Here is a 25,297-nt window from a genome sequence, read left to right as displayed (position 1 = left end):
TACCTCTATCCAAAAGCAATTTTTTTTAAAAGTAAGTGTGTGTGTGTGTGTGTGCAGGTACTCCATCGATAGGAACACAGACTTGGAGCGGTTCTTTAATGTGGATGCTCTAAGTGGGGTCATCAGCACAGCCAAAGCTCTGGACCGGGAGGTCAACTCAGTCCACAACCTCACCATCTTCGCCATTGAGAGCAGTAAGTTTACCAACAGCACGAACATGTCATGTCATATCAGAGATGACTGTATAGCGTGTAAGCATAACAATGTGTAGATTCCTTTTTTATACCATGGATTTTTGTGGATATCGTTTCAAGTCAAGGAAGTAGCACTCTCTCTCTCCATTGACCGCCATATTTTTTGACTTGAGCAGTGTCTTCTTCTTGATGCATCAGCTGGTGGGGGTACTTGTGTCATAATATAATATGTAGTGTTGTGCACAGACATTGGATAAAAAGTAATAATTTGTAATAATTTGTGGCTGTGTGTTATTATCTCGCCATGAGATAGTTAATGCGGTCATTTCCATGCGAGACTAGACTGTTTGTCTGATCGTTAACATGTTTGTTAACAGTTTAAATGAATTTCATTTTATTTTAATCTTGGGGTGAACTACAATGACTTAAATCACTTGCGGTTAGGCATGGAGTAGTATTTCTGCTTCAGCTTCCCGTAGTCAGAGAGCACTGCGTACAGCTCCTGGTACGAGGGAGGATGCTCGTGGTTAACCCCCCGTCACGCAGAGCTTTAATGAGGACCCAGAGCACTTGTGCTTCCTTGCAGGCTGCAGCTTTATTGTCTTTTAACTTCACATTGTACATTTAATTCTTGCCATTAACAAAGAAAACAACTCACCACAACGTCTCTCCCGGTGTCACACACACTCACTCGCACCCTCATGCACACTCATGCTCACACACTCACTGCCCAGTCCCTTAAAGGAGATATGCCACTCTAATAACAAATAATTAACAAGAGACACTTTATTTGGCTGGTCAAAATGCATGGGCTTAAATGCTAAAGACTATGCTGATGTCAGGGAAGTAACAGATTTCATTATTCACAAGCTGGACGACCTGGGAAACTACATGGCTACAGGTGGATGTACAACAAGTCCTTAAAGAATGCTATTCATGCAAAAAAGGAAGATGTTCATTTAATTCTTGCAGCTCTGGACCCTGACACCTCAGCCATCCAGGAGGCTAAACCGTAGACACTGGTCCCATATTATTAATTTTTTGTATCCAATGTCACCAGGGGCTCCATAATATAGTGTAAAAATCATCACTATAACTAAGTAAATCCTGAGCATAATGCATGATGGTACATGTTGCTAATGTAAATGATCACTTCTACACTACTTTTTTATGATGCTTTGTGGGCTACATTGAGACCACTATACAGGGTTTTGTAGTTCTAATTACACACAGTGCTACAAAATGGCCAACACACGCCTATAGTGAGTAGTGGGTGATACACAGACGCAGCCTCTCATTTCATCTAGTAAAATCAACACTCTGAACTGAACGTTCTGTTGTGACACAAGCTGTCTTCAAATTTGCAAATGAATAATGATGTTCAGAGAGCTATCTTCTTTCAGTCTCTGGCTTGTGAGCAAGTAATCACACATGGCGGGACACATGGGGGGAAGTAAAACACCAGGAGAGCGAGACTTTCAAAATAAAACATGACCAAACCGCAAGAAACATAACACACAGCTACAAACACACGAGGGAAGCAAGAAACAGAAATGAAAACAACGTATCAACACAATGATACCAAAGTAACCAGGAAAACTGAGATTTAACAGAAAACAGGAGTAACAAACCACACAGATCCAAACAGAACAAGGAAAACAATAACAAAAGAACTCAGGATCATGACACTTAGAGAGAACCTTAATTAGCTAGCACACAAGCAAGTAGCTAATTAGCCACTTAAATGTCTTAGCTGTAATTTAACCGGTAAAATGAGAGTCTTGTTTTTCAACACAAACATATAGGTTTGAAATTTGCATCTAAGTAAAGCACCTACTTTGTGGAATTCGCTTAAATAGCCAGCTGCCAGCTGCCAAGCTGCAGCTTGTCAGTTGCTTTAGTCTAGACCTGGGCAAAGCATGGTCCGCGGGCCGCATTGAAGACGCAAGAGGGACGGGTGTGGCCACACAATATTAAACAAAGGCAGCAAAAGTCAGCTGCTGAGCACGGCATTACCAGGAACGTCTTCCCAACCCTCCTTGTCTCTTCCACGTTGCTCTACTGTGTCATCCCATCTACTCTCGGCCGCGCTGTCTACATTTTAAAAATGCTGCGCGACTATGCTGAAATGTACGGTAAAGCACACGGAAACTCTATGGCACATTCAGATGTTGCCGTGTTACTCAAAGTAGACATGGACACACACAGAGAGGCCAGAGGAGCAGCCAGTAAATGACAGCAAGAGATTCTTACAATGATGAAAATGTAACAGGAGCATATTTATAAAGGATACTGTGCCAGTGGTCTCCAATTTATATTATTACTTATGAAAAAATGTGGCCCTTTGCTTTTCTTAAGGAAGTCTATGTGACCCTCACAAAAAATAATTGCCCACCCCTGCTTTAGTCTGTATTTGAAAGTAAGTACTGCCACTGCTTGCTAGTATCATTAAGAGGATCAAATCTGAGATCCATTCTGTCCACTGTACCGTACCACAGTCTTTCTCTGCTGTGAATAATACAGCACACAGTTGTTGGGTTTGTTGCACGCCTGTCGGGGAATGTTAATTCACACATAGGACGGTCATTTTGACCTCCATGTCTCCGTGAGCCGTGGGGACGAGATGCTGACTAAGGGTAGGGCGCTCTCGCCCACGGGTGAACAATGTTAATGTGATGTGAAGAAGTGCTGCATGTCTTTTTGTTCATCTATCAATGACTCCAAGGACATGAACACCTTTTTTTTTCTTATCATTTTCCACTGCTATTATGCGAACACAACGGACAACAGTCATCAGGGCTGAGTACGGCAGACAGCTGCGTCACATCAGTATAAGTTAAAAAAGACAAGCAGCCTGTCAGCCCAGCACTTCCTCTGCTTTTATATCTTCAGACTGAGCACTGTGTGAAAACGGGTTTTCAGTTTTCTTTTTCAAAACCTTTTTTATCCTCCTTTCCTTCAAAGATGTGTTTTTATTTACATCTAACAGCACACAGATGCACTACTTGGTTGATTCCCGAGTGTGAGCGCCTGCCTGATATAGCAACAAAGAGAAAGGCAGAATATAATAATAGCCATATGAAATGTCACAACAGTCCCTCATGCATGAGGTACTGGCTTCTGACACACACTGACACTCGGGCGCTGTTTTCAGCTGAAAACATCTCTGAGTTCACGGACTGGCAGAGAAATCCACTGGCCCTGCACTGCCTTCACTCACAGTATTTATAGTAAATGGCTTCTTTGTAACCGAAGAGGGTTGCAGCGACTCTTTGGAATGTTGCGCATTTGAGGTGCAGTCACTCACATTTCGTCCGCTCTGCCCAGTCCATGCTATATAGTGACAACAAGTTTGTGGCCCCGGGCTGCGTGTGTCCTTTTTATCACCATCAAAATCAGCCGGGCCCGAATGTCAGAGCGTCATCATCTTTGGCCGGCATCACGGGCGACGCCAGGCCGAATCATCATCTCGCTCTGAGACGCAGCCATTTAGCCATCAGTGTGTGTCAGGCAGACAGAGGCGTGAAGCCCTCTGTGCAAGACAACAAGTCTAATCACTCTGGCTGTGCGGGTGGGGACGCCAGCTGTCGGGAGCTCACTGCATATTTCATTACAGCAGCACTTTTTTTTCCCCCCTCTTTGTGATTAATTAAAACACAAGAAAGATCAATATTCCATAATTTGACAGAGTTAAAGCATAATTAAAAGAAAGTTTCTCTTTCTCTCTCTTTTCTTTCAGAGGATCCAGCTCAGATTGGGAAAGGCATCACCCTCATCACAGTGCTGGACATAAATGATAATGCTCCAGTCTTTGCCATAGACTATGAAACCCTCCTCTGTGAAAATACCATGCCGGGACAGGTAAGACCCAGAAACAGCTCTGCAGTCAGTGTACCTTTCCTTCCCCTTCCTCCTCTCTCCACACTCGCTTGAAGTTCGTCTCACAAAGACAGCCTGCTGACTCTCAAAGCCATTAAAAACTCTCTCTTCCTCCTCAAAACAAGTCCGATGTGCACATACAGTACCCACTTCACAGCTCGAGGTCCTTCCGGGGAGACCGCATCATTAGTATGAAACACATCCTTTCCATTTAATAGCAGGTATTGTAGGTGTTATCGTTCATTAGAGATGTTTCTCTCATTCCATACTGTCAAAGCTGACCAAATTAATGGTGGCGCTGGAGTCTGCCTGTGGTCCTAATCCACAATAATATCATGGCCTAATGTGATATCTCATGCTGGGACGGAGGGGTGTTTCTGCAGCGGTTTGACTTTCTGTTCGGGAGGCCTGTGTAATTAGATGATCAGCTGCGGTGGGAGAAAAAAAAATGCATCACAATATCATGTGAAGGTAACCGGAGGGATTTCAGAGTTGGAGGAGGAGAAGCGGTGCCCCCCCACGTGCTGCATTTTTTCCCCTTTAGCATTTGGCCTCATTGTTGTTAAATGACTTGTGTGTCTGCGGCGGCGATCCGTCTGCTTCTTGGCATTTGGAAAATACAATCAGAGGCGAAGGGTAAAGGAGGCGTGTAGACCTGAATAAGTACAATTGATCAGAATGATGCATTGTATTGGAAATGGCTATTAGGCCCTTTTTAAATATGTTATTTGCATTCATATTTCCAGGCTGTTTGTCACCGTGCTCACGGGAGGGTGAACAAAAAATAGCAAATGATTTCATTTGCAAAAATGAGGGGTTATATTTCATATGTGTGTTTTATTTTTTATTTTTTTCCCCCTGTGTGCATAATGCTTGACCACAATGTGGGTCTTTTTTTTCCCCCAATGAGGCACCACGGGTTCTCTGTGAGGGTCTAATTTTTTTGTAACGTAAGTGAAGTTTCGAGCTGCCTTGAGGTATTTTAGTAAGAATTTAAATGTAGTTCATCAGATTGTAGCTGTAGGGTATAGCATTCACTGGAATAAACACTGCCTCTATATTAGCTGCCATCATTATTGAAGAACCCATTGTAGCGGACCTGAATGTCTATTTTTGTTTAATGAGCCCGCCACTTATCCTCAGACGATTGTTGTTGCACGCCGATATTAAATTTAGAGCCGCACAAGGAATTATCTATCATCCGTCAATATTCCAAATTCAGCAGAGAATTTGTACACCCCCCCCACCCAACACCACCCCCACCAGCGCCTGATAAATTATGACACACAGGCTGAAACAAAGTCATTCCCCGACAATCACAGCAGCCTGCAGGACATAGCAACAGCCACTGCCCATGACAGCATCATCAGCAGTAAAAGGTACAGCAGATCTGTAATTACTCAGCTGAAGCAGACAGATTGCTTACTCAATAGCTGAGCTGCGAGGTCCCCCCCAGGTGTAGCCGGGAGCCGCTCTGCTGTAAAGGGAGGAACTGCTGCTGCTGCTGCTGCTGACGGAGGCCTCTGTCCTCGTCCGTACAGCCGGCTGACGGGATGCATTCAAATTCTGAACCATGTACTTAAATACTAATGCAGTCAAAAAGAGCAGCCATGGCTCGGAGCTGCTTTTCTCTATGCTAATAGGTGGCATACTCACCAACATATAAAACATTTGTTTTTGTGTAGCTGCACCGAGGAGACTGAATGATGGAAGAAGACTTGTGCTTCCTCCATTTGACACTATAATAGAAAAACGCTAAGCTAACTGCCATGAAATGTTTAACCTCGGCTATCATGACCACATTTGATTCACCTGTGTTGGCTTTACAAGCACTGGAGGAAGAGAAGTCTCCTCTCTCTCTCTCCTTCTCTAACTCTCACTCAGATGTGCTCTCAGATTTCAATTTGGCAGATATCAATACTTGGTAGTACTGATGTAATTTAGTCATGTAAAAGTGGTTTGAGTGAGTTTGGGACTCACCCTAAAATACACCCACCCTGAAAGTTTCATTTTCGAGATTGCCAAGGTAACAAGTCCCAGAAATAACCCCCCTAAACTCATAGGAGAGCTCACTTTTATTGGGTACTTTTTGTTTCTTCTGTTGACCAGTGTAGCTAATGTTAAACAGCTAAAGCTACAACTGATGTAACATTGTTTTATTAGGCTGCCATACTTTTATATACAAATATTATCATATAAAAGGTTTAATTCGCCAGAGCATGCATATGCATTTAGTCACACATTTTTCTAAAGTACCATCAGTGTTATAGGGTTGAAATGGTCATGGTTCCTGTTTTGAAGTGTGAAATATGTTTCTTTGATTTACCCTGAAACACACAGGGGTCTGCTGTGTTCCACGTGGGACAAACATGAATGTGAAGGCTGCTTTCTGTCCTCTCCTTCACCTCATTGTCCAAGTCAATAACTGCCGCAGACAAGGAGTGCTTGTTTTCTTCTTCTTCTTTTTTTTTTTTATTTTCCACTAATTCCTATTTCTATTCAATCTGGTTCAAATGCAGCCTCCTGTTAGGCAACTCTGAAGTGTACCAGTGGGATTGCACCTTCAGACTGAATAATGAAGGAAAGCAAAATGGAAATTTCATGATGAAATTTACACCCCAAAACACATACAGAGCAAAGGGAAGGAGAGAGGTTGACATTTGAATGTGAAAACACAGTTTGAATTACAACTAGGTGTCGGCTGTCTGTTAGCAGACAGGCAGGGTTGGACTCATAACCTGTCAGATATGTGCTCCAGCACCTCCCTGATTCCTAATTAATTAAAACGCTCCCGCTGCATACTGTATGTCCAGCTGTTGGCCGCAATAACTGTGTCTGCTTTTCTGTAAAGCTTTGTTAAAAATCTAAGGCCGCCCACTCGCTGTCACGCCCATTGGCTTATTCACAGCTGCGACGGAGATGAAATAATAACATTTGCCAGTTGGGGCCAGGGTCGACTCTGTGTCTCTGTACCACAGATTAACAGGGAGTGCAGGGACGGAATAACCTGCCATTTTTCAGGCCTAATTAAAGCCGTCTCGTGGCACTGGGGCTCTCCAGAGATGCCACTTGTTACGGATCACCGGTGCGTCTGTCTTCTGCCATAATATTAATTGATATTATGATGGGGTGGAAGGGGCATGGGCAGTGGGGATAGTGAGGAGGGGTGGGGTTATGTTGTACAATCACTTCAGTGTAACCATTACATACATGAGTGGACTTGGCATTCAGCTGGCCCCGATCTGCTCCCTGCCCCTCCCTGCACTGCTGCAGGGTGATGCATTCTACTTTGAACCTAGACGTGGGAATGTTCTAATTTACTACAGTCTTCAATCAATTCATTCCACAGTCTGTATAGACATTAATATTTATTACACTGTACAAAATGATATACTTTTTTTAACATATCTGTCTGGAATACTGATGATAGTCAGCAGCAAAGGAGTCAGTGTAGACTTTTAAAAACTCTTGGTCAAGAACACTTGTTTCTTCCCCTGATCTGTCATACTATTTCCTCATTACATGCAGTGTCTACTGTCACATCAATCAACCAACAAAACTTCACAGCCCCAGCCAGCATTCAAATTATCAGTTTATTATAGGTGTTGGATCAAGGTGGGAGATGAAAACAGATATGTCGAGGCACAGGGGAAACAGAAAACATGAACACGTGGCAGCATACTGCCTGCTCTATAAAAAGACGGAGCAGGGAGCAGATTTAATCTCAGATCTCACCAGGAGATGTCTTTAGCCTCGGCAGTTTGGGCTTGTCAGGATCATGCCAACAAACACACTTGATGCCAAGAAGTCTCTGCAAATAATAATTCAGACGGTTGATGTGGAGTGAATGAAAAAGGCTTAGGAAAAAAATGAAGAGACATTTGAAAGATGACATTTGTTGAATGACACATATTGATTGTCAATAAAAAAAATGTGTATGTGTGTGTTGATGGGTGCTGTGAAAAAAAAAAGTTCCGGGTGTCACTTGTGGGTGATGTTTAGGGCGTAGGAGGCTGAGACGGAGCAGCGCAGGCTGAGGGGTGTGAAAGCGGCAGACCCACCACTTCCTTCGTCAACACAACCCCTGGTGACAGCTGTCGAATCTCCATGGCAACCAGTGCCACCTATTTGATGCGATGCTTATTTATACTCTTTAGTTCAACTTTGAAGTGGCTGGCTTGATCTTATTGTGTGACTCATCTGCCAACAGGGCTTTAGGTGGCTCAAAGGAAAGACTCTTCGGTCATATCCTGCTCAGAATTGGATAATTACACCTTAAAGACTGTGTTATAACCAGAGCTGAGACTTGAGAGAACTGAAGGAGTGGATTTTAAAATGCTATGGAGTGTTTACTTCACTGGTGTCAAAGAGGGGAAAGTGTGATTGGAGCTTGTTACTGCTCAGATTTTTCTCAGTCTTGCCGTGCTACATTAGCTGACATTACTTCCCTCATTATAAAGGCCACATTTCAGACAGCCAGCGCCTGAGTCTGAGCGCAGAAACACAGCAGCTCAGTGGAGCTCAGACGCTTTGTGTCATAGTTTCAGTGAATTATGGTCATTGTAGTTTACTAACACACTTCAGGCAGCGGGGAGAATTAAATCTTGACTGTGTGAGCTGCACTCCGGTGAGAAACAGACATGTTTTAGTTGGCAGGGCGTTACTTGTGGAATCACTGAGTGAACAGTCGGGATTTGGTCTGTGAAGGTTCAGCTCAATCATCCAGGTGGCACCGTGTCTGGAGGAAACAGAATACAAATAACTCCACTCCAAAGAGTCTTCAAAAAAAAAAAAAGCCCAGACTCAGAATTTGGCTTTGGATTCAATAAATCATGGCTGAGGCCTGAGCATTATCTTGGATATGGTCTTATGAGTACAATATTGTCTTATTCTGGGTTTAATTTGCTCCAGAAGGTTAGGATTTATGCAAAAGACAAAGATGTTTTTTCATTGTTAGCAATTTATAACAACACATTAAGCAGCATTTTAGCCTATTAAAACACCACAGAAACATTTCCACAGATAAAAGTTGGGCAGCACTCTGTGTACAGCTGATTTAATGAGACAAAATAAAAGAACAGTACTACAGTTTGTGAAACTGGTGCAGACAGAAATTAGTTCGCTTGTGTAGTGCAACAGGTAAATAAAACAAAACACAGTCCATGTGACAGCCCAGGTTTTTTCCTCCCAGAGGCCTAATTGATATTGTTTTGAATGCCTGTTTTGTTTGTGCGGTTGTGTTGACTGTATTATCTTCAATATTAAAGCAGGAAACAGATTTTTATTCATCCCTGAACAGAAATGCAGTTGTTATTGTTGCAAACATTTAGCATGACAGAGAGCACAATAAAAGTATAAAAGTCCCAAAGAAATATAAGGTTGTATAGAAACATATGCAGAAGAACTGATGGTGGGTTGAGTGTGGTATATATGAATGATGAAAAGATCTTAAATATTAAACTTCAGTCGTCTGGCACGAAAACAAATACTTATAGTCTGTCTTCCAGCTGTGCAAACATGAAGAACTACTACATAAATCCTCAGATATTGAGGACGTAGGCAAAAACGATGTAAAATCTGGAGACAGCAGCCATCTTGGATTTCAAGATAGGGTTCCTCCAGTCAGTCATAAGTTGAAATTTCCTTGTAAAACTAAAAGTCTAGATTGCCCCATTGTCAGCCTGTATTTGTAGCTTAAGCTGGCACAGAATCTGTTTTTAGACGTTCATATTGATTCACTGGCCATCTTGGATTATTAGGTCAGGGTTCAGGTCAGGTCGGGTTTCATCCATGGGTGAAGCCATTACTGTGAAGACACACAACTTCTACTCTGTGTATTAGGTGCCGGTAACAGTATCAGGAATTGTTCTGTCTGATAGCTGCTATGGTCTGTAACTGTTGTCATGACAGCTATTTAAGTTAACATAATACAAGATGTTGATAAAAGTCTGAGGTTTATTTACATCAACATTTGCAATTTAATTAATCAGCTACAGATATCAGTGGAGTTGTCAATGACTCAAAGTTTCACTGTCTGTGGAGCGTTCAACGTCTCCACAGCTGCTTCTGTTGTATACAGTTCACTCGCCGTCTATAGTAGTATACATTTTAACATTCTTAAATACCCATGCTGCAATCACATATCAGTTGGTAAACAAACAGAACAGCTTGTCTATAATCTATTTAAATAAAAACAACTTTTCAACACTGAGTTCTCACACAGACACATTTCTGTCAAAATGTTTGCGGTTTAAAACCCAGCTCTGTTTTATATTTATGCTTATTATCTATTATTACATGCATCTGAATGATGAAGTGTTGATGCTTTCTGCTGTTGGTAATGAAAAGTATAAGCTGTCAAGTGTCACCTAACATGTTCTCATTCAGTCCACAAATCACTACAAGCTCCACTTCCCCTGTAGTTTGTGGAAACGTATATGACTTGCTGTCACGTTCACAAACAGGCTGTTTATGGTGTTGTTACTTGGATTGTGCTGGATGTTATTCAGCGTGCTGGATCCCATCATCATCAGTCCTAGTAGAGTATTCTTTGGGATTGTTTCAAACAGTCTGTGGTTATGAAATGATCTATTTTTAATTCCTCAGTTGGGATTTTTGATTAACATACTGATACATTTAGCGTTCAAAACTGAGGAAGCAGAGGCTGAGATATTTTGACTTTTAGTCATTAGTGTCCATCACACTGAACCCCACATTTCCCATGATGCAGCCCCAGGCTTTGATTGATTCTTTATTTTTTTCACTTTTTAAAATAATAATTATTTTAATATTATTATTTAACATGAAAGTCAGTTGGTGCTATTCTGTCTGTGCTTTGAATGAAATTGCACATAAAAAAAAACATCAGAAACATTTTGATGTTTTTTATAATAATTTCTTTTTCGACCATTGAGTGTGAGTTGTCCTTCCCATTTTTCATTGAACTTTGTGAGCTCCTACAACAGCATGTGAAGGTACAAAGAGCCCAGCAGATGAACAGGGTCATGTTGTAGGTGAGGCATGAGAAGTATTTATGGCCCTGTGCTGAGTGAAGGATAAATTCCACTGATGACGGCTGTGTGTTGCTATGACGATATTCATTAATAAACACTGACCATCGAGGATTAATCTTCTTCTAACTTAAACACAAACAAGAGTAGCTTACATTTCCAGATGTTTTGTACATATTCTTATACACTGACACCAACTGGCAGTGGATAGGTACTGCAGCTAGACGTGCATCTGCAAAGCTCCTTTGCCCCCTCAAGCTTCCACTAAAGAGAACAACAGCTCCCATCGTTCCATCCATCAGCAGTGGTTTGACTGCTGCTCTGCTGCAGTGGATGGAACCTCATTTGCATATTTTTTAGATAATTTGGCTCCATTTGGTTGGAAACTTGACTAATGAAGTTGACAAATATCCTGACTAGATTTCCCAGTGGCGATGATGCTGTATGTGCGATGCGTGTGTGCATATGCTCCTTTTGTTGTTAGTACATTTCCCCGAGGCGACAAATAGAGACACCTTTGTCCTTTAATATCCTTTTTGATCTGACACGCAGCCAAGTGTAAACTAAAAAAAAAAAAAAGCTTTAATTCTGTGATTCATAGGCCTCCTCAGTCGTGCCTTCCGACAGGCACCAGTCGACTGCCGCTGTTAATGTCTTTCAGCGAGAATTTATGTCTACATCCATGCCCCTCTCCTCCTATCTCCTCCTCAACCCATTAGAGGATTCCCTACCAAAGGTTCTCCGGAACGCCTTGCATCAGAGCCACACTAATGAAAGGCATTATACATTACAAAGTGTTTGATTTAAGGATGATTTACAGTCCTCTCCCTCTGCAGTGAGGAATGGAAACCCTTCTCGGAGATAAGCTTCGGATCCATCTGCAATATTCAAAGGACATCAAAGGGGTTCAAAATGTGTATAGGATTCATCGCCGGTGTAAGAACCACAAAGAAAGGTTTCTATCAGACGTGAAAATTTCCATAACAGAGTGTGAGTTATTATGATCCCACGATCAATGGCAGCTTTGGTGATACGGAGCCGAGTGCGCGTACGCCGCATGTTTAGGTGCTCAATTGTTGCGTCTACCTGTCAGTGATCTGCCGCTGACACAAACATCACTCCGCCTGTGTACACAGATATCCAAATGTTCTTCAGCTACACGAGATAACCTTTCTGCATCTCTGATATATATTTCCCTTCTGCTCTCTAAACACACACAAAAAAGCAGACTTTGCCATTTCTTTTTCGCTGATGAAAGAGCAAGTATTTTAATTTTGTTAAGAAATAAGAGTAAAATATTCATGAATTTTTCACCCCGCCTGCCAGTTTTAATAATTGGCAGGATGTCGTTTACCACCTACACACACCCCTAATACCTGACAGCTTGTAACCAGCAGCATTTAATCACAGCTGACAACTGATAATCCATGTCTGGGCACTGATGGATCATTGCCTTCTTCTTTTTTTTTCTAACTTTGTTTTTGTCTTGATGTTAGACGCAGAGCTGTTTGGGGCTGGGAAATGTGATAATTTAGTGTGAATTGCTTCTAAGAATCTCTTGGATCCTGTCCACGGGTGTGAGTTGTCACAGGGTTGAGTTTCTAGATTGTCTACAAAGGATTCAGGAGGCTTGATCTAAATTTATAAGGACACTGCTGCAGTAACTCCCACTTTGATGGCCGTCGAGCTGGCTATCATTTGTCGTCCATATGGCATCTTGGTGTGTGATGCGCTTCCCATGTACAGCATGTACCGAGTAATATTTTCTCTTTATTTTCTTTCTGCAGCTCGATTTTAAAGCTTTGTTTGTGTTCTTTTGCAGGGGAGAGAGATAACTTGATTTTCAGATAGCACATTTGTATGAATGTAAAATCATTACAGCACATGCTGGTGGGTGTAAATAAATTGCTTTATTTGGTAATTTGATTTCCTAAATTATTTATAGTTGTCAACACTGCTACATAATAAAGGGAGTGAGGTTTAGTCCTGGCTTCTGAGGCAAAATAAAGTGGGCTCAACAAATAGTATTCACTTGTTTAACTCACAGACATGAATGCGTGTCTTGCATCGCCTCAGGATAGAGCAGTTCTTATCATGAGTCATTTTCATACTTGTAATAATGAAGTAGGAACGCCTGGCTGCATCGCACACGCATTTATTTTTAAAGGCATCAGCGTAGCAACGTTCAGTGGACTGACCTGATGTGCTTATTTTTTTATGTGGCAGTCAAGGCCAGCAGGTCTGATCGTCTTTGAGATATTAGCATAAGAAAACACAGTTAGCCAGTCATCTGTGACTCTGCACAATCTGATGATAGAGGCAAAAGTAGCGTCTGACTTTCCCAGTCATCACACATTTTAATTATCCAAAAAAAGTCGGTCTCACAGCATGGCTGCTGCTGTGTTTTCTCTGTCTTTGATTGCACACTTTTAGGACAAAAGCAAGATTGAAATACACTTTGTTTACAGGCATGTACACATTCACAAGTGAATTTTACGCTTCACAGAGGTGATCTGGTCAAGTAGAAAAATACATGCACAGAGCAGGGCTTTGGTGATTTAGTGAACTTATTCATGAACAGATTCACCTGATGTTAACATCATCGACATGCACCCCATCAGTCTGCTGCACCTAGAGGTTGTAAGTTTTAGGCTATAGAGAGAGCTATAGACTATAAATAAAAAAGGATCCATCATGCCACTCCAAGGTGTGGTTCATAACGATACCATCTTGTTCATGCCACCTAACTTTTGGTTGTTGGGTGGTCTCTGAGGAAAAAACACAATGCAGGATTTAATCATTATTTGAGCATTCAGGACAGTATGTGGGGAGTAAAGGCTGGCCTGTGCGGTCATATCCAACAGAAGAATAACTCAAACAGTGCACTGCAGTATGTTGTTTATGGAGCTGCAGACCAGTCAGGGTGTCCATTCTGACCCGAGTCCACTGATGGAAGCACCTACAATGAGCATCATTGGATGCAGCACTGGACTGTGAAACAATGGAAGAAGGTGGTGTTGTCTGATTAAGCTTGTCTTCTTGGACATTGTGTGGATGGTGGAGCACTGTGGAGAACACTGCACCAGGATGCACTCTGAGGGGAAGACGAGCCGGTGGAGGCGGTGTGATGCTTTGGGCAACATTCTGCTGGGGAATCTTGGTTCATGTGGATGCTACGTTGGCACCTTAATAAGCACTGTTGCAGACCATCAGGGCCAGCCCAAGCCTTTATGGGGCCCTAAGCAAAATTTCATACCACCACCTCAGCATCAGATGCTTCATCATCCTATAGGCTGCACTGTGTGAAATACACGCTACTGAATGTCTAATATCATCTTGTTTGTATTAATCATTATTTTATGATAAATTAGACGTTATTTTTTAAAATAGAAAATAACCCTTTTTCATGGACTTTTGGTGTGTAGCAAATATGCTAGTTATTATTGATAGCCCAGGCTAGTATCAGAAGTTAGGAAACCATCTGGAGAGAGACAGAGATAGAAGATTTGTGTTTTGATGGTACCTTATATTATGGACTTTGCAGACAAACAACACAGACATGAAACAAAGAATCTGAATGGCCATTTCAAGTAGTTATCAATTTAAAAATTACATGGTTACAATCGATGTGATTGTGCCTTAAATGTTATTCATTCAACTTCCCAAACTCTCCCAATGTCCATATGCCACACAGCGGCCCGAAAGGGGCAGTGTGGAAATTGACTGTGTGGAGAGGGACGTGGCAGAAGTAATGCAGGGGGGCAAAAGTTTGTGTAGGCTACAGGAGCCTCCTACCAGCCCAACTTGGAAAGGGGACTCCTCAGGCTTGAGGTGGTAAAGTCTTTTCCCATCTTGAGTTGAGATGAATTAATTGAGTTCAGGCTCTAGGCCTTATCAGTAGCTCGCCATCAAACATGGCCTGGATGAGACACAGGGCCAGGGTTTCAGTTAGTGTGCACACAAATAACAGTAATAATTACTAGCTGCATTAAATACGTTTTCCAATTCAATATCAATGTAACATCCATCAATGTACATCAATAAATATGATATATCAAAATAGATCACATACAATATTATCAATTATATGATCAATATTGATTAACAAAACTGTTAGCGTGCATCAATGTATATTGATATAATATGTATATTCTATAATATTGAACAATATTATTTTACAAAAGGCATTAAAACAATACTATAATGCACAGTACTAATATAGGACAACAACAACAAATTCAATCAATTTGCATTGATAAAGCTTCGGTCAAGTTGTATGTAACCATTCAAAGAGTAACAGGACATTATTGGAGTTATGGACACCTAACCCTAGGTTTGCATTTTTTTAAAAACAAAGCTTAAGCTTTTGCATGAAAAATACAGCGGAGGAGAGAGATTACTGATTTTTTTACCCAGGTTACAGGCCCTCTTTGGGGCCCTATAAGCGCCCGGGGGCCCTAAGCCACTGCATAGTTCGCTTATGCCTTGGGCCGGGCCTGCAGACCATGTCCACTTTTTCATTAGTGGACATAGACATCCTTGTTGCTTCAGGATAGTTTGAGGAACACAGGTGTTGACTTTTAAATTCCCCAAACCTTAATTAAGAGTATGCGGGATGTGTAGGGTTAAGTCTGGTTTCATGGATGCCTTACTTGTACTTTATAGGACTTCAAAGACCTGCTGCTAATATCTTGGTGTCAGACACCCCAGCACAGGTTCAGAGGTCTGGTGGAGTCCAGGCCTTGAAGGATCAGGGCCGTTTTACCTTCAAAACAGTGACCAATACAACAGGTGTATAGTTATATTAAAAACATATCATCTCAAAGCTCTTCATAAAAATAGATAAGTAGTTATATTAAAGAACTGTGTTTCTGCTCTAATGCACCATAATAAAGCTCTGCAAAGACTGTTGTTGCTGCAAAGATTATTTATTTTGTTTTCATGTCTTCAAGAACATTTTATGTTTCTTCATAAAAGGATTGATTTCTTTTATTCTGTAAATGTAAATGAACACCTCAGCCTATAGAAGCTAATTATGTAAAACTGTTTAAAAAGGCAAAAGAAAAGTTGGTTGGTACTGAACGCGCTGGTTGTGTTTTTTGTCTGGGGACTGAAAGGTAATCTCTGGACAATGATTTGCTTCAGAGAAATCACTTCCAAAAGAGAAAACACTTCATCTCTAAGAGGTTGCCAAGCGGTTGCCAAATAAGCACTTACTGTACTTCAAGAGATAAATGACACAAAACCACAGCCAAACATTATAAAACAAATCTTTTCCCTTTTATCAGAACCCAGCTGGTTTTCTCCGCTTCACTTGCTGGACATTCAAACAGGATTTATACCTTGTAGGTAAATCTATGACAGAGTGAGGAGAGCTGTATATACAAAGGCTTGATGACAAGCTCTCCTCATATCATTGAGGACAGTACACGCTAGCCCACATCAAACAATTTACACCTACTAAACTCACCTAACTGCTGTTGAATGTCTTCTTTTGTGTCCCTGTTGTCCTCAGGTGATCCAGACCATCAGCGCCGTGGATAAGGATGAACCTCTGAGCGGTCACCGCTTTTATTTCGCTCTGGATGCACCTGTTGCCGGCAACCTCAACTTCACTCTGCGAGATAATAAAGGTGTGATTCTGTGATATTACCTTCAGCCTGGATGGCTTTTGCTTTTTTGTGATTATTTCTGGTTGCACGTCAGTGTCTCAGCCACATTTTTACAGAAATCAGAAGCTTTAGAGTATCTGAAGGTCGGGAGAAGTCAGAGAAGCAGAAGTGTTGCTAACTAAAACATGGGCTGTAGGAGTGTTTTGACAGTGGATCGTGCTGCAGGAGGTTGTTCAGTCATCTGGTGGACTTTCCATCACCACCATCTATTATTAACTTTAATCTTACTCAGTTTGCTTGAACTTTAGTGTGCAATGGTCTCTGTGATTTGTAGGAAAGGTGAGACATGAAGAGGATTCTATCATCAGACTTGTTGTTTTTTGATAGCTGGTGCTATTGCTAGAAAAATGCTTCATTTTTAGGTCTCATCTTGACTTTAACAAAACTAACAATAGAATCAGAAATCATTTGTATCCATGGCTGAGAAAAACTACCCTGATGTGCCAGATGGTTTGTTACTCCGAACTCTTCCTTGGAAACTGAAAGATCAGGCACTTTCTAAAATACTTGGCAGGTGATTGGATGAATTCTGACTATTACAGGATAATTTCAATCCAGCAGACAGTCACATCATTTCTACACTTGCCAAACTCAAAACAACAAACTGTTTCTGTCAGTCAGGGTGTGAGAGTGTCACAAATATGAAGCTTTGCCATCATTTTTAATGTGAGCAATAGCCTATAGACCTTTAGACCATGTAGTAGACAGGGTCGTTACTATGGTAACCAAATACTCATGGTGTGAGTATGTGCATATGATCGCAGGCCCTCCCTCCACCTCCATGTTCCTCCTTTTAACATTAAGTTTACAATTTGTCATGATACTGTAGTTATGATTTCTTGAAGACATAATCCAGTGTTGAATATATGATATTGTTACATGTGTAACACTGTAGTGTGGAATGAAGTGCATAGCTTGTAGCCTGAAAATGAATTACTGTGCAATCTCACAGATTCTGGGATAACAGGGAGGACTGAAAATGGCATAAAAATGTAAAATAATGCTAAACTATATTTTCATGCAGTGTAATTAAGAATGGGAAATGGAAACTAAAAGTCTTCGTCCTTGTCACAAAGTGTCACATTGGGCCTGTTATATCAAAAATCCCTGTGAAAATTGCCTCTGGCTATTGGAGTCTGTAAGGGGTGTTGGTCAAGTTAGGTATGGTCTATTTGCTGCTGACTTCCTTCAAATTGAGTCTGGCAGCAATGCAATTGACACTTTGGTGGCTGCTCACTCCAGCACTCTACATCCACCCTGCATCTGGCCGCGATCCACTCCGCAATCTGACTTAGGAGAAGTAGTTCAGAGTAAGTGGTGCCTCTCGGCAAGCCCGGCCCTGCCAAATGAAACCATAATTCTGCTGTGACAATGCCCCCGCTACCTTTTTTTCTGTAATTGTTCATCATAACTGAATGCAAAAACAAACTTTCCATGTCTAAGGTAACCCAGTTTGTGCCACAGTTCTGCTCAGTCTCTGTATGATACATCACAGCCTGACATTAACCTTAATGTATGAGTTGAAAACTGCCTTTGTGCCGTAATGATTTGATCACCACCTACATGCAAAACAGTGGGAGGAAGAAGAAAATTAGCTTCTCCTATAGGAAAACTTAAGTGTTCATTTGCATATAGCTTTAAAGACACTTGAGAATAGCAGCTGGCTCCATCATTACTAACCTACATAATTCCCCGCTGGTTTGAAAAAGTGTGTGCAAAGCTGAAACGCCCTCTGAGGTGGGCTGTGTAGGAGCTAAGCCCTGACTGCCATGTTACCTTTCAGAAGGTGTGAGTCCAGACTTTCCAATTAGAAGGACAAAAAGTCCAACCCCATGGGTTTGGTTGTAGTGCCTGTGGTCTCACAAAATGTTCTATTGTTTTGCAAAAGGTTAAAGCAGTACTAAAGCACTACTATCATGCTGCTGTTTTTGACCACTGATGCTCACTCACTCGCTGTAAGTGTCTGTCTGGGTTGACATACATTTCAGATTAGGCCTAATTGTCCCAAAGTTTAATCAAGTCTAATGCTGATATATAACTTCTTCTTTATATGAAATATGTTCTTTGGTAATGGCCTGGCCACCAGAAACAAACACAGTCATTACCATGCCTTTCCACTTCTTTAATTTAATGTATTCACTGTGGGTATACAGCATGTATGATAATGTCTCAGCTTTGTGTCCTTTAATCCCGCCCGGCTGTCGTTGCATATGATATGTCTGCAAATCTTTCACAATAAAAGCCCTATTAAGAAAGGAGGCTTTTCTCCACTGAAATGCACAGGTGCTTTTAAGTTGAAATGACAGAAGAGTTCGTGTTAGAAGCCTAAAACAGGCAATCACTTATCAAACAGAAGAACTGTATCTGAGCAAAGTCTGCCTGAAAAAAAATGGCTTTACTACAATCTGAGGTTTTCCATGTAGGAATTATTCATCAAAATGTGTTGGGCAGTCACTCTCAAGTAGCCCTGCAGTAGTCACTATAAACATACCAACCCTAGGTGGTCATTCTAATGTTAATCACCGTGTGTCCAGAGCATCTTTCCCTGTAAACGTAGTGAGTGTTTGGCATCTCAGCAATATATAGGAATTAACATGTTAATACATTATGCATTATGCAAATGACCTCATCACTATTGTGATGAGGTCATTTTAGATAATATGTAAGGATGAATGTTAACTTATCTGCCTCTCTATTATGTTATTATTCAATTTCAATAACCTGTTTATATGGTTGTGCATCCCCAACATGTCTCCCACGCTGCTTGATTTACCAACACTGGTACTGTAACCTCATCTGGCAATGCGTTATCACATTTGGCTTGACAAATCAGGATAAAGACAAACTAATGAAATGTCAGTGTAAAAAGGGTATGTTTGACCAAATTCAATAGAATTCCTACGTTATATTGATGCAGCTATGGGATCAGTGCCATTATTCAACATGACACTGTCCCAGTGCATAAAGCCAGATCTGTAAACAAAGCTCTGATGTGAAAGAAACTTGTCCGGCCTGCACAGAGTCCTGAGCTCGACCCCATCTAACACCAGGAACCCTCTGCCTCATTGAATAAAGTCACACCTTGCAAATGTTCTTGTGGCTGAGTGCTAGAAACACTCTAACAAAGTCTTCCCATACAAAGTGTATTGATGGTCAGAAGTTTGGAACATGTTCAGCAATCACATTTAAGTTTTCATGTCACGTATGTCATGCTTACATGACATTTACTATTTATAGGTGTTTTATACCTTGCTTCCCACAGACCATTGGTCACACCAGGCACCAGAAGACATTTGTGTAACATCTAACAGCCAGCTGTGCTGAGCATATTGCTCTGATGTTACCAATGTGTCAAAAACCCTTCTGTATTCTCATTTTTACCTTATTGGACCGCTAAAAAGCATCCTGAATATCCCTCAGACAAACAAAGGAGGTTGTCCTTCAAGGAAAGAAAATCTGAATTTCAATTGTGCTCAATTTGAAGTGCAGTTCAATCTAATGATATAGTTGTGACGAGATGGCTCGTTTTTAGCTGCTGTAATGGACCATTGTTCTCTTCTCGGCTGCCTGTTTCTCTCTCATGCACTGAGATCTCATATAAGATTCCACCATCAAACCGAAGCTGTTATTAGCCAACAGGTGGCGAAGACCAGAGAGAGACACCACAGTGTGCCATATAATGAATTGTGCTAATGACACCATCTGTTGACGTTCCTGCTTTTTATAATAGTTTCAAACAGCACAAACAAAGCACAGCCATCATAACTTAATCTTTAAAACACCTGTTATTCATATATTTGCAGTTAATTGTTCATTTGTAGCCATTACAGATGATCTGCAAGTTAAGCACAGCTTCCACTGCTTTTTCTCACAAGTCTGATCGATATGATGCCATTATGCTTCTGCTCTATTTTGCAGACAACACAGCATCCATATTGACAAAGCGAGGTGGCTTCAAAAGGCGTGAGCAGCCTGTGTATCGACTGCCCGTGTTGATTGTGGACAGTGGAAGCCCTGCCCTCAGCAGCACAAACACTCTCTCCGTGCGTGTGTGTGACTGCGACTCTGACGGCGTGGCCTTGTCTTGTGGAGCCGTGGCCTACACGGCGACTGGCCTGAGCACTGGCGCCCTCCTGGCTATTTTGGGCTGCATCATCACACTTCTGGGTAAGACCTATGTGACCTCAGTGTCAAAGATGTAAGTCCATGTAACAACAAGCTTGTTTTTTTTGTAGCTGAAGAGATCAGTAAAAAGCTCAGAGTGCGCTGTGTGGTGACAGAGCATTTTATATAACCTGAGTTTATTCTTGCAGTATCTCCTCCTGTTTCATCAGATCCAACATCACATTATAAAAATACCCAATGTATAGAAGCTTTGCATTTATAACAGTATTACCAACAGAATACCCAGGAAGCTGGGATTTATGGGAACTCATTTAACTTTAATTTCCATATGCAGTTTGTTTATTAGAAATTTGCAGCATGTCCTCATTTGGTCAACAAACATATGGAAGTATTGCTTGATGTCATCCGATCATGGGACAGATACAGCTGCAAACGTCCAAGTAAAGGAGGTAGTTTGGGGATGGTGGGGGTAATGCAACACAGTGGATTTACACTCAGGAGTCCTAGGTTTGAGTCCCCCTGACACCGCAAGTTGCTTTGTTTTCACCTGCATTAACTTTTAATTTTATTGCAGCTGAATTTGGAATAAAAAACATCTGGTTATGGTTAGGCAATAAAAACAAGTAAAGATCATCTTAAACCAGGGGTCGGCAACCTGCAGCTCTTTCATCCCTCTGTTGTGGCTCCCAGGCGGCGAGCTCATTATTATTAAAAAATAATAATAATCTGAATAAATAATGGCCGTTTAATTTAAATGTATTTTATTTTATTCATTTAGTTTTTTCATAGTAATAGTTGTTTCTTTGGAGATTGAGATGCTCTCGTGACATTAAATTAAAACTTTTAATATTTTGTCAAAATATACATAACGGTCGCGTCCTGTGCGCAGCACCTGGGACATCGGACAAACTCGTGTTCGACAGCCTACATGGAATGCCATTCCTGACACTTATATGAACATGGAAAAGTTTGCATCTGGAGTCCTGTCGATCTTTGGATCCTCATACTTGTGCGGTGTTTTCCATCATGAACTACATTAAAAGTAAACATCGCTCGAGCCAGATGAGAGCTCAATCCTTTGTGAAAATCAAAGCGACGTCTTACAGCCCTGAAATGGATACGATACGCTGTGCAGTGAAGTTCCAAAGCAGAACTTACATTAACGAGGTGAAAGAAATAATTAAACAAGCTGTTATTCTGAAAATAAACATATTTTTATATCGGACCCTGAACTAACGTGTTTCATAATTCAGGTTGACTACTGTAGCCTACGGCATGGAGGAAATTAATGACGGCACACTGAAATCAAAATAACATATAAAATGGCATTTTTTGTTCAGATAAATATTATATCTATCTATATTAGGCCTATATATAGATTAATATTACCTTCAATGTAGTGGTCAGATAGGTGTAGATTAGTAGTTAGGGGTTTGTGGCTCCGAGTGTGCTCTATTCAGTGGGAAACTGGCCCAAATGGCTCTTTTAATGCTGAAGGTTGCCGACCCCTGTCTTAAATAAATTCATAACATTTAATACATTTTATTTTGTCACTTGGTCGGCAAATCCCTGCCCCCATGAACACATAGAGACGGAGCCACAAAAAATATACACTCATGTCCTGTGTTCAAGGACTTGATCACAGATATAACTGGGTGGCATTTAGGTTGGTTGGTTGGTAGAGCGGTTATATAAAGTTCCACTTATAACAGCAATTGAAACAAGTGTTATTCAGGATGTTATGCACCCTCCTGCGGTCATGTGAATAAGTGCAAGTAAAATCTTAGGTTAGGTGGGACTTCACTGTTATAGATTATTCTGTAACACAGATAGCATATTTTATGTTAAGTAAAATCATTTGTGACTAAAGCTGTGAAATATTCAACACACAGAGGAATAAAAAAAAAGGGAGTTTAGTGGAGTACAAGTATAAAATGGTACTTGGATAATAGTCAAGTGAAGTGCACCTCCAAATTAAGCTCAGAAAATTGCAGCACTTCTCACTGGCCAGCCAGCAGTTTCATGTCCTCAGATTTGGACAATTATGGAGCAACCAAAAGAAAACGGGCTCAGCTCATTCTAAGGAAAAATGAATGTCACAGCACTTACAGCTGATTCTGTATAGGACAGAATCACAGACACTAGAAGCACAAAACTACACTGAATAAAAGCTAAAAACGTTCTCCACAAGCAGATCTGCAGGAAAGCAATAAAAGAAGCAGCAGCACCACCAGCTAATAGCTACTGATGTTACACAAACAGTGACTGAACACAGCCCAGACACTTGGCTGTCATTGTAGATGTTAGCAAATATTAGGCTTGCTGAAGTGAAGCAGCAGTACTGTGGATCTGAGCAAAGAGTAAACCTTTTAGAAAGAGTCGCTACAGTCCCTCAGCAGCACTGTGTGTGTTTGTGTCCATGCTGCTTAGCACTAATTGCAAATATGATGAATGGCAAACACACCAAATAAAGAAGGCAGCAGTAAAAAAAAACACACCAAATAAACACACACAATGCTGTCAGGAAGTCTCCTTATTGCTTTGGTTGTACCTGTATGTGAATGATCAATTAATCACTGAAACATCAGTGAAAAAGAATGAACTCATTCACAGTAAGAAAGGGAGTCTAATTATGGTATATGAGCTCAGATAATGAGATCTGATGTCATGGCGGAGACGTTTTTACAGAACATCTTCTGAGAATATCTAAACTGATCTATCTTTGTGATGGGATTTTTATATTTTACAATACTCTCACAGGAGAAGAAAGAGCATGGATTATAAGAAATATTAAAAAGATGCTCGCTTGGTCTCCAATAAAACTCTTGACTACTCTCCTTTCAGCAAAAAAGAAGAAGAAACAAGCATGGTTCAAATGATCTGTTTAGTTGCAGTGGGAATATGTTGTGTTTAAGCAGACAACCTTTGCAGTTTATAGTTAAGTTTTAATAATAATAATAATAATAATATTTAATTGAAGATAATGTAGATTTACAGGAACTGCAGCACACCTCAAACTTTACAACACAGTCAGCTGTGCATTCTTCGGGCAGTTGCCTTGGCTAACACACAGTTGCATCTGGAGGTCTTGAGAGGTCAAACCTAGGGGAGATATATATCCCCTCACACTTCCTCTTTGGTAAATAGCAGTGACCCCGGTCAGCCCACTCTGAATAACAGCCTGTATGTTTACAAGTAAAATACCTTTGAAATCCTGCCAACAACATCAATTAGCTGGAGTTGGTGGGCTGAGTTTGAGGAGAGGGGTTTCAGAGTTTCTTTATTTTGCCTGAATGCTTTGCAGAAAACATCAGATAAAATGTATTATGTGAAGAAGAAGCACTTCCTGGTAGAGCTTTACTGTATATTAACTATCTACTTTTTGCCTAACAAGTGTGGTTTCATTCATCCTGGTGCAATGTTTTCCAGCTTGGGATGAATAAAGTATTTCTATTCTTTTCTATGTACACATATTTGGGTTTAACATAGCCTGTGTATAAATCTATTGTACAAAATATAAGCCATAATGTCTAGCTTATTTATGCTGCCATGTTGGAGCCAGAGTCAGTAGGTGTTGAATTTGAAGCTTGCATTACTATTCCGCCCAAACACTCGCCCACTTCCTCATCGAGCACATTCTTCCCTCAAATTTTTGTGTAGCTTGGCTGCTGACTTCAAGGTTACCTCCACCTTTTTTTAGAATATCTAACTGCAACCCGTCACCATCAGGGGGCAGGCGGGCTGTTTTGGTCTGATTTGTCTGAGTTTGGCAAGATCTAAACTTGTTGCATAATCTGCAGTGTCAAACGTAGCTCAGTTTATTGTCCAGAGAGCAGACATTGGAGAGCTGATGCTGGGTTGTATTGAACCCTAGTATAGGCCGCTGGTCTTCTGCCCACTAGTCCACCTCCTGGCCTGCTGTTTATGATGTCCTCTTCGGGGACAGCCCCAGCTGGTGGTGGTCTTAAGTCTACAATGGCCACCCAGAAGTCTGCAGGTGATAGATCATACAGTGTCAGCTGCCACGGGGAGTAAACAAAATGGAGCAGAAATATTTCAGCTTTGTTTTGACTGATGACATTGACATTGAGTTCAATAGACACAAACATAGACATGTTTTTCCAATTTGTCGCTGTAATCTCCTTTACATGCCATTAATGCTTCCTGAGTTTGAGAACGAGCACACAAATGTGCACTTTCATTGAGAGGATGCAGTTCCTGCAGGCAGACTGAGTCACTGATGAGATTTTAGATACATTTCTGTGGGAACTCTTCTCCCAGATACATGTCAGTGTGTTTTATTAACTTAATAATAATTCTAAGAGGTTGTAGAGATAAGGGCTGAATGGAATACTGCATTTCAAGGGCACTCATGTTTTCTAGAGTGACACCATATGTTAGTAAAGAGACTTGTAAA

General features: G+C 41.1%; 1 protein-coding gene across 2 annotated transcripts in view; it reads left to right on the top strand.

The window, feature by feature from the left end:
- cdh7a (cadherin 7a) overlaps positions 1-25,297 on the top strand; it is a 98,158-nt gene that overhangs the window by 67,128 nt on the left and 5,733 nt on the right. For both annotated transcript variants that reach the window (XM_028432840.1, XM_028432841.1), the window contains 4 exons: positions 58-194; positions 3,934-4,055; positions 16,599-16,716; positions 20,674-20,922. In XM_028432840.1, coding sequence (XP_028288641.1) covers positions 58-194; positions 3,934-4,055; positions 16,599-16,716; positions 20,674-20,922 — 626 coding nt within the window. The remainder of the gene's footprint in view (positions 1-57; positions 195-3,933; positions 4,056-16,598; positions 16,717-20,673; positions 20,923-25,297) is intronic.

This window comes from Parambassis ranga, chromosome 20, assembly GCF_900634625.1.
Source record: "Parambassis ranga chromosome 20, fParRan2.1, whole genome shotgun sequence".
Lineage (NCBI taxonomy): Eukaryota > Metazoa > Chordata > Actinopteri > Ambassidae > Parambassis > Parambassis ranga.
This window is presented reverse-complemented; position numbering and strand designations above follow the sequence as displayed.